Here is an 11,038-nt window from a genome sequence, read left to right on the forward strand (position 1 = left end):
GGTCCTTATTAAATTCTAAGACGATCTAGCCATGTCCGTCCGTCTGTATGTTGAAATCACGATAGGGACCACACGAGAGGAGCTAGACAGTTGAAATTTTGCATAAATATTCTCTATTGTTAAGGTTTGTTTGGTATTGAAAATGGGCAATATCGGTCCACTTTTTCGGATAGCCCCCATACAAGTGGACCTCCAAAAAACAGCTTTAACGGGCATAACTGTTTTATAAGTAGGAGTATAGCGATGAAATTCGACATAAAGAAGTTTAATGTGAGCCAAAATCTTTCTACAAAATTTTTTGAGGATCGGCCTATAAATGACCCTACCTCCCATATAAGGTCCCCTTATGAAAATTACTTTAACACTCATTACTGGTCCCAAAATGCAAGTATAGCAATGAAATTCAGTATAAGTATGTTTCTTACGAACCAAAATCTCTATACCAATTTTTTTTAGGATCGGCCCATAAATGACCCTACCCCCTATATAAGGTCCTCTTTAGAAAATGACTTTAACACTCATTACTAGCCTAAAAATTCGAGTATAGCGATGAAATTCAGTATAAGTAAGTTTCTTACGAACCAAAACCTTTTAACCAATTTTTTTTAGGATCGGCCCATAAATGACCCTACCCCCCATATAAGGTCCCCTCCTGAAAATGACTTAAGCACTAATTACTGGCCCTAAAATGCAAGTATAGCGATGAAATTCGACATAAATAAGTTTCATGTGAGCCAAAATTTTTCTACCAAATTTTTTCAGGATCGGTCCATAATTGACCCTACCCCCTATATAAGGTCCCCTTTAGAAAATTACTTTAACACTCATTACTGGTCCAAAAATGCGAGTATAGCGATGAAATTCGGTATAAGTAAGTTTCTTACGAATAAATAAATGACCCTATCCCCCATATAAGGTCCCCTTCTGAAAATGACTTTAGCGATCATTACTGGCTAAAAAATATGAATATAGCAATAAAATTTTACACAATTAAGTTCCTCGCGAGCCAAAATCTTTTTAATAACTTTTATGTGGATAGGTCCATAATTGGCCCTACTCTCCCTATTGGGTCCACTTCAGGAAATAGCTTAAACGCTCATTACTGTCTTAAAAATACGAGTAAAGCGATGAAATGCTACACACGTAAGTTTCTTACGAGCCAAAACCTCTGTACCAATTTTTTTGGATCGGCCCATAAATGACCCTTCCCCCATATAAGGTCGCCCTCTGCAATGCTCATTACTGGCTTAAACATATGAATGTGACGAAAATTGACGCACATAAGTTTAATGCGTGCCAAAATCTCTCCACCAAATTTAGGGAGGATCGGTCCATAATTTAATTTTCAGAAAATTACTTAAACGATCATTACTGGCTTAAAAATATGAGTTATGAAATTCGCTCCGAATTTCATGCGGAATGTGTTGGTAATATACAAAAGGTTCCCTTCAGGAAAGAGTTTTGGTTAATAACTACGAGTGTTCCTTATTTAAAATACGAGTATAGCGCTGAAATTTTGCATAAACAAGTCCTATACATAATCTATGTACAAAATTTTATGAGTATCGGTTCATAATTGACGCTCACGGTTTAAGAATTAAAATAAAATATTTGTTTTTTTTTAATTAATATTTTGGTAGTTCAAAACAGCTCTGGCCATTATTGACTTAAGCCATATTCCAAATATCACCCTGATGTTTATAGGGGAGCATTCCTTTTACGGCATACGGTTTGATGGTGGGTATATGAGATTCGGCACAGCCGAATATAACACTCTTACTTGTTTTATATTAATGAAATAATGTAAATCAGATGACTAGATCTATAGTTATAATCTCTTAAACTGTTAAAATCATTTCGGGCCATGTTTTATTAATCAAATTTAAACATAAACATTAAGTTTTTCAAATTAAAATATATTTTTTTATTTATAATGAAAAAACGGTTAACCGGTTTTTTCTGAATTTGAAAAAAATCAACCGGTTTTTCTTAAATGTCAACTATTCGAACTATTCGAAAACCGGTTTTTGGAAAATGTCGAATAATCGATCACCCTAAAAAATATAGATTCAGAAAAAATTTTCTATAAAAAATTTATCTTCAGACAAAATTTTCTATAAAAATATTTTTTCAGACGAATCTTTTATGTAAAAAATTAGTTTTAAGAGAACATTTTTTATAAAAATATATCTTCAGACAAAATTTTCTATTAAAATATGTCTTCAGACAAATATTTTGTACAAAATTTTATATAAAAATTTGTCTTCAGACAAAATTTTCTACAAAAAAATTTATCTTCAGACAAAATCTTTTACAAAACATTTATACTCATACAATATTTTTTTTATAAAAACTTGGTTTTCTGAAAAAATTTTCTATAAATATTTATCTTCAGACAAAATTTTCTATTGAAAAAAATGTTTATAAAATTTTAATATTTTGCTAGTCTTTTCTTTACAAAACCCTTCTACTGTTCTTTATGTAAATATTTATACTTAATTATATATTAAATAACATTTATTATTATTCTTAGCAACAACAAGAAACAGCTGTTGGGTAGTTATGTAAATGGAGGGTAGAGAAAAGGGAGTTGGAAAGGGAAAATAAGAAAGAATAAATTTTTAAGAGCTTTTTAATTATGAACTTTTTTACTGATTACTTTTTTCAGTCATGTACGAGTGTATTGTTGATTTTCCTTGCCATGAGATTGTTTAAACAAAAATAACAATTATAAAAAATGTATTATTTTATTTTGTTTTGAAACTTAAATGTTGTTGAAAAAACAAAACAAAATCAACGTTGAAAAATGCAATTTTATAATTAAATATAAAGTTCGTTGACCACGATACCAAAATGAACAATTTAATAATAACACTTCAAGTTTATTAAAGGGGCCACAGAACATAAAGTTATAAATAAATTAAAATTTTAAGATTGTAAAGACAATTTTTAATTGTGAGAGTAATAACAAATACATTGTTTTATATTTAAAATCAAAAGAAAATCATAAACAGCTGTGTTACAAATAGTTAGCAAATGTATAGAAAATCAAAATAAATGACAGGTGAAGTTCATCTAAAATGAAAATGTAGAAGGGAAACCCAATATATAGATTTTAATATTTAAACAACAAATTATCTTCCATAACATTTCATATTAGTTTAGCAATTTTCCTTAATAAATCAGCAAAACTTTTTCAAATTTTAAAAATCGCCTTCATTTGTTAATTAGTTAAATTAATTTTGAATTTACATTCTTTTAGTTTAAACAGAATTTTAATTAAATATAAATATTAATGCAATATAAATTTTTGCTGTATTAACTAGAATGAGTGAGTGAGTATCTTGGCTTTAGTATTTCTGTACTTTCAAAGATAAATAATTAAAAAAATTACTTTAGGCTTTGATGATTTTAAGTTATGATTCAACTATAGGAAAGTTTGTTTGATTTTCAATTAATTCTAATTGCAAAAAAAAGAAAAGAAAATCATGGCAGTATATAGAGTATTCGTTTGTAGTACTTAACAAAGTAAAAGCCATAGGCGTGGTACTTCAATGCTTTTCGAAAATGTAATTTATGTTCGAGAAATGGAAAGAAAGATAAAAAAATAGTAAATTGTTTTTTAGATAAAACATTTTTGTTGATGCCTATGTTGGATTCATACTATTTATTACAAAATTCATTACAGTTATGAATTATTTTTATCTGTATTACGGTCACATAATTGTTCTAAACAGATTTTTTCCCTGAACAGAATGGTCTAAATAGTCTAATAGTCTATAATTTAGTATATAGTCCAGTATATAGTCTAGTCTATAGTCTAGTCTATAGTCTAGGCTATAGTCTAGTCTATAGTCTAGTCTATAGTCTAGTCTATAGTCTAGTATATAGTCTAGTCTATAGTCTAGTCTATAGTCTAGTCTATAGTCTAGTCTATAGTCTAGTCTATAGTCTAGTCTATAGTCTAGTCTATAGTCTAGTCTATAGTCTAGTCTATAGTCTAGTCTATAGTCTAGTCTATAGTCTAGTCTATAGTCTAGTCTATAGTCTAGTCTATAGTCTAGTCTATAGTCTAGTCTATAGTCTAGTCTATAGTCTATAGTCTAGTCTATAGTCTAGTCTATAGTCTAGTCTATAGTCTAGTCTCTAGTCTAGTCTAGTCTATAGTCTAGTCTATAGTCTAGTCTATAGTCTAGTCTATAGTCTAGTCTATAGTCTAGTCTATAGTCTAGTCTATAGTCTAGTCTATAGTCTAGTCTATAGTCTAGTCTATAGTCTAGTCTATAGTCTAGTCTATAGTCTAGTCTATAGTCTAGTCTATAGTCTAGTCTATAGTCTAGTCTATAGTCTAGTCTATAGTCTAGTCTATAGTCTAGTCTATAGTCTAGTCTATAGTCTAGTCTATAGTCTAGTCTAGTCTAGTCTATAGTCTAGTCTATAGTCTAGTCTATAGTCTAGTCTATAGTCTAGTCTATAGTCTAGTCTATAGTCTAGTCTATAGTCTAGTCTATAGTCTAGTCTATAGTCTAGTCTATAGTCTAGTCTATAGTCTAGTCTATAGTCTAGTCTATAGTCTAGTCTATAGTCTAGTCTATAGTCTAGTCTATAGTCTAGTCTATAGTCTAGTCTATAGTCTAGTCTATAGTCTAGTCTATAGTCTAGTCTATAGTCTAGTCTATAGTCAGTCTAGTCTATAGTCTAGTCTATAGTCTAGTCTATAGTCTAGGCTATAGTCTAGTCTATAGTCTAGCCTATAGTCTAGTCTATAGTCTAGTCTATAGTCTAGTCTATAGTCTTGTCTATAGTCTAGTCTATAGTTTAGTCTATAGTCTAGTCTATAGTCTAGTCTAGTCTATAGTCTAGTCTAGTCTAGTCTATAGTCTAGTCTAGTCTATAGTCTAGTCTAGTCTGTAGTCTAGTTTATAGTCTTGTCTATAGTATAGTCTAGTCTGTACTATAGTCTAATCTATAGTCTAGTATATAGTCTAGATTTATAGGACTAGACTTATTACCAGAATATAAAACAAAATCAAATTTTATCAAGATAACATGGAGATATAAGAAAAACTTCGAAAAAATCTATGTAGGTCAAGAAATCAAATTAGTTCGCTTAATGAGGCAATCTTGATTCGCCGCCATAGTTAGACTACTTAGAGAGATACATTTTGATAAGACAAACATCCAGCTTAAATTAGAAAGATGAAAAACTGGATAAACATGATAGGTATTTTCAAATAATTTACAGATTGTCCACGTACTTTACAAATGTTCGCATTTAGTGGGACATTTTTTGCTTCAATAAAAATAAACTTTTCTTAACACCAAGCTATAAAAATACACACGAATTTTCATTTAAATATGGCCTGATTATAGTACGTCACTTTTTTGAAAGGATTTATAAATAAAAAAATCGGTTGGTCGTCATGAGTATACAGGAAGGAGGAATGAGTACGAAGTGTGAAAATCAATGAAGAAATAACAATAGAACGGAAAAAGAGTGTACAAAAATAAAAATAACAACATATCAAAAGTAACAAAATACCCCAACATTAACAAAAAAAAATATAATAATAAATTCCCCAAAACGCAATCCACCAAAACACGAGAAAAAGAAAAGAAACAAAAATCGAATACAACATACAACAAAACAAACATAACAAATGTACAACATACGATTTTCATTCAATTTCATACCATCTCCTTCCTGTGACATCAGAAAAATAATACAATGTATACAAGAAATAAAAACAACAACAAAAAAAAAACAAAAAGTTGTTGTTCAACAAAAATAAAAATCAGCAAGAAAAAACAACAACAACACCAGCATAAAGTGCAAAAATAAAAGAAACAACAGTAATGCTGCTCTCGCCAATGCTGCTCTGGCTACAATTATGGAGACAGACGACTGCGACGACGACAACGAGAACGACAGCGATGTAAGAAGTGCAAGAAGAGGTGACCAAAAGAAGTGAAAATACGAGAAACACAACAAAATCACACACTGCTGCTGAAAATTTGTGATAAAAACGAGGCCAATTGGCATCAAGCCAAATAAAAGAAAAACAAAAACCCCACATCGCAATCAAACCAACAATAACAGCAGCAGTAGAAAAATGGCAAGTAACCCAAAACAAATCAAAGGAGGTGGAGAATTACGTCGAAATAAAAATAATTTGCAATCAACGAAAAAAAAAAACTAGAACTAATAGTTACAAATGATTAACAACTTACCCCATTAACCAATCGACAGTGTCGCGTAGATATTCCGGAATACGCTCCAGTTTGGCGGCTATTTAACACAAAAAAACACACAAATCTTTAAAAGAAAAACTTGTCACCTTCTTGGTTTTTTTTCTTTCTTTCTATTTAAACAACTTTTCTTGCCTACAGCGTATTTTTTTATTTAAAACACAATCTAGTATTTTCTTCTTGGTGGATTCCTGATTTTTTACACCAATGTTGCAAATCTTGTAAAGTAGAAAACTTTTTTCCTCTAAATGTACACTTATCCACACAATTTTAACACTGGCACTTAATAATTGAAATTGTTTAAAATATTGAATTTTTATTTAATATTTTTTCCAACTTTTGCCTTTTTTCGAACAGTAAGAGTATTTTATTTTAAGTTTTGTAATCAGACCACAAAAAATTTAACAAGAAAAATTTGTGTAAGCGAAGAAGAAACTGAAAACAGTAAATAAGAAGAGAAAAAATTTGATTTTTTTTTCTAGTTGTTGTTGCTGTAAAGAAGAAACAACAAAAGTTTGTGTTAGCTTTTGCTCTTTGCCAAATACAGTAGTAGAAAAGAGCCAAATATAGTCAGATCAACATAAAAACTGATAAAAGTCAGTTGTTTTTAGTGTTGTTGTTATTTACCCCACAAATGACATGCACGCGACTTGGCAGCACTGGCGATAAAAGGAAAAAGGTTAAAATGAAGGTTTAATGAAACAGCTGTTTGGCAAAAATAAAAACAATGCTTTTGAAAAATATAAACAAACGCTATAAACAAATGTGTATTTATTTATATTTATCAGAGTAGGACGACTAAATGTAGATGATGCAAAAAGCAAAAATAAACAAAACAAAAATCTTCTATTGATTTTTATTGTTAGATTTTATAGATTTTTCCAATGTTTTGAACGATTGTTTTAAGATATTGACTATCTTAGAAACGGGTTGTATTTTAGCAAACAAATAGCTTCTTTATTAATTTTAGTTTTCTTGTATCTTAAGTATTGAAAATTTTAATATTCTGTATTTAATAACACTATTTGCATTTGCATTCTTATTAGTTTAATTCCAATAGGTTTTTTCCTTTATTAGAAAAAAGTGCTGCCAAATTAGTGTCAAAATCAATACTAACGGTTGTTTAGAAAGGGTTAATTTAATTTATTTATATACATATGTACATATTTTTAATCACTGTATTTACTTATTTATTTCATGAAAAGTCTATGTTCAGAAATTTTGTTTAGGTTTTCTGACAAAATTATCTGAAAAACACATTGCGTAGGTTATTATAAGGTCGAAATGTTAGTACAAAATGTCGGTTCTGCAGTTGTATAAAGTAAAAAGGTTGTAATAGATAGATAGATAGATAGATAGATAGATAGATAGATAGATAGATAGATAGATAGATAGATAGATAGATGATAGATAGATAGATAGATAGATAGATAGATAGATAGATAGATAGATAGATAGATAGATAGATAGATAGATAGATAGATAGTAGATAGATAGATAGAGATAGATAGATAGATAGATAGATAGATAGATAGATAGATAGATAGATAGATAGATAGATAGATAGATAGATAGATAGATAGATAGATAGATAGATAGATAGATCTAGATAGATAGATGATGATAGATATAGATAGATAGATAGATAGATAGATAGATAGATAGATAGATAGATAGATAGATAGATAGATAGATATAGATAGATAGATAGATAGATAGATAGATAGATAGATAGATAGATAGATAGATATAGATAGTAGATGATAGATAAGATAGATATAGATAGATAGATAGATAGATAGATAGATAGATAGATAGATAGATAGATAGATAGATAAGATAGATAGATAGATATAGATAGATAGATAGATAGATAGATAGATATAGATAGATAGATAGATATATAGATAGATAGATAGATAGATAGATAGATAGATAGATAGATAGATAGATAGATAGATAGATAGATAGATAGATAGATAGATAGATAGATAGATAGATAGATAGATATAGATAGATAGATAGATAGATAGATAGATAGATAGATAGATAGATAGATAGATAGATAGATAGATAGATAGATAGATAGATAGATAGATAGATAGATAGATAGATAGATAGATATAGATAGATAGATATAGATAGATAGATAGATATGATAGATAGATAGATAGATAGATAGATAGATAGATAGATAGATAGATAGATAGATAGATAGATAGATAGATAGATGATAGATAGATAGATAGATAGATAGATAGATAGATAGATAGATAGATAGATAGATAGATAGATAGATAGATAGATAGATAGATAGATAGATAGATAGATAGATAGATAGATAGATAGATAGATAGATAGCTAGATAGTAGATAGATAGATGATTAGATAGATAGATAGAAAGATAGATAGAAGAGAGATAGATAGATAGAAGATAGATAGATAGAGAGATAGATAGATAGATAGAAAGATAGATAGATTATATAAATTAAATCTGTAATTGTAAAGGTCGCAATTGTAAACATGCAAAAGTATCTGATATGAAATATTCAGAAAGTGCATTACATAAAACGCTATTGGCGTTTTAGAATAAGTAATACATATTTCCTATATAAAAAAACGTACATATTACTAACGTGAGACCAAAAACCTATAAATTTGTAATTAAAAAGACATAAAAGTATGGCAATTTTCTTAATAATCACTTAACCAGTTAGCGGGATAAATAGACAAAAACAATTTTTAAATATTCGAATTCTAACGGTAATCGGCTGTTCTTCTTTTAACTTGATTTAAAGCATTATTCAGTAAATGTGCAAAAATATGTAAATTTCTTTGTCAAGAGAAAATTAGTCGAAATTAAAACCAATAAAATATATATAAAATGAGCTTACAAGATGAAAGTTTCCCTTATGATGATGATTTAGAATTTTCACATAATTCAGGTAAAAATTTTGTATTTCCTCACCACAAACCACGGCGTCCCAGCGGTTTGGCAAATAAAGGACCAGATGAAGAACAACATCATGATGATCAGCATATTTCAAATAACACGAATATTTCAACATCTTCCTCCATACATCAGCAAGATGATTCGACACAGTCATCTAATGATTTTTGTCCACCATCCGAGACTAGTGGCAAAACAAATGCCAGTGAACCAAATGATTTGCAAGGTATAAATTTTGATAACAGTAGATTTTTTAACTTTGATTATTTATTAAAATCTAACCATGTTTCGGAAAAAGCATATTTTCAAGTTATACTTTTTTTATAGAAAGTTTTCTAGTAAATTTATTCCACTATCTTCTTTCTGCTCCTAGAAACTCAAAATAAAAAATCTGAATTCATACGTCACAATCCCAACAAATCCATTTCCTATCAGGACATACACTCTGAATACACCAAGAAACGTTTCAAACATGTCGAAAGTAAAGTTGGTCAATACATTGCCAATATAAAGGCCCAAGATGAGAAACGTCGAAATTCTGGTAAATTTCAAAGACATCGTTCTATGCCCGATACACTACATGGAACCGAAAAAACAAGAACCGACCTAAATAATGACTCTAAAATACATGATGAGTTGCGTCGCAGTACCAACGATTTAGATCGTATATGTAATCAGAGTGATACTGAAATCTATGATAATCTTACGACTACAACATCATCACTATCGAATCGTGATTTGGGTTCCGATGCTGGCATCTTATTGGACAAGCAAACCTATGAACAATTGCTGAGTGACAAGGAACGTAAAGATTATTTGCAAACAAAGTTGGAGGAGAAAAATGCTGAAAATTGCCGCTTGAAACAGAATTTGGACACAATGCGTATTGAATATTCTATGTGTAAAGATAAACTGAAACAGCAGACTCAAGCACAACGATTTTCTGGTTCATTTGGTAGTATAAATGCTGCCGCTTCTCTGGGTCGTACCTCTCTACAATGTTTGCTATATCCTGCCGAGAGTAGAGATAAGTCTACACAAACGGATAGAATGTTAACGCCTTCACCGGTGCCGCCGCTTGCAAAACAAGGCAATGATATATTTGCTACACCTTTAACACCAGATTCCAATAATAATTCATTTGATCATGCTGCCGTGGGTATGTTGGCACCAGCCGCCCATAAAGTCTCGAAGACTGTGGCCACCATACAACCACTTTCTTTGAATTTCAGCAATCTTTTGGAGCAAGAAAATCGTGATTTTAATAGCAGTAATATAAATACTACCATGGGTGAGTGATAATTTTAGGTTCGAGCAACTCTGATAAGTACAGAAACTTAGTATTTCGTATTAATAACAAAATCTGAACAATTGTTCTTAAAAAAATCCATTTTTTATTTAGGATTTCTACGTCATCGTTCCAATTCTATGGCAGCACGTAAAAAATCCACCCCTTTACCAGCAAACATTTCAAAAGTCAGTTCAGTTGTCAGTGGTGGTGCGCCTAGTAGCAGTGACTCGGCCATAGACATAGAAGTTGCCGAGTTATCACCTAAAAATCAAAGACAAAGTCGTCGTGAAGAATTTATATATTACGAACAACGTTCTCAACGCTATTCTGTTCTAGAGACTCGTAATGCTGGTAGAAGCTACACGGATAACCAGATTAATTCAACCCCCAAAACAAATAATGCGATAGAGGATGGCGGTATGGGTACTAGTAGTAATTCTCGCAGAAATCTACACAAACGTCATAATTTACGTTCACGCATGATGCGATTTTTTGGCGCCTGTACGAAATGTGAAGATCCCAATTTGTCTTTAGAATCCGTCGATAAA

At 30.2% G+C, this 11,038-nt stretch overlaps 2 protein-coding genes across 2 annotated transcripts in view; one reads left to right on the forward strand and one right to left on the reverse strand.

Annotated features, from left to right (window-relative positions):
* Positions 1–6,728, reverse strand: part of LOC119601049 (MOB kinase activator-like 2) — a 165,692-nt gene extending 158,964 nt beyond the window's left edge. The window contains exon 1 of the mRNA XM_037951749.1: positions 6,232–6,728. Coding sequence (XP_037807677.1) covers positions 6,232–6,236 — 5 coding nt within the window. The 5' untranslated portion in view covers positions 6,237–6,728. The remainder of the gene's footprint in view (positions 1–6,231) is intronic.
* A 2,273-nt stretch (positions 6,729–9,001) lies between these two features.
* Positions 9,002–11,038, forward strand: part of LOC119601055 (protein swallow) — a 2,650-nt gene continuing 613 nt past the window's right edge. The window contains exons 1-3 of the mRNA XM_037951755.1: positions 9,002–9,425; positions 9,573–10,490; positions 10,602–11,038. The exon at positions 10,602–11,038 is cut by the window's right edge and continues 613 nt beyond it. Of these exons, the coding sequence (XP_037807683.1) occupies positions 9,134–9,425; positions 9,573–10,490; positions 10,602–11,038 (1,647 nt within the window). The 5' untranslated portion in view covers positions 9,002–9,133. The remainder of the gene's footprint in view (positions 9,426–9,572; positions 10,491–10,601) is intronic.

The sequence above is a fragment of the Lucilia sericata genome, unplaced genomic scaffold, assembly GCF_015586225.1.
Source record: "Lucilia sericata isolate MDLA Ls3-8-SP2 unplaced genomic scaffold, ASM1558622v1 Contig000140F_arrow, whole genome shotgun sequence".
NCBI classification, from domain to species: domain Eukaryota; kingdom Metazoa; phylum Arthropoda; class Insecta; order Diptera; family Calliphoridae; genus Lucilia; species Lucilia sericata.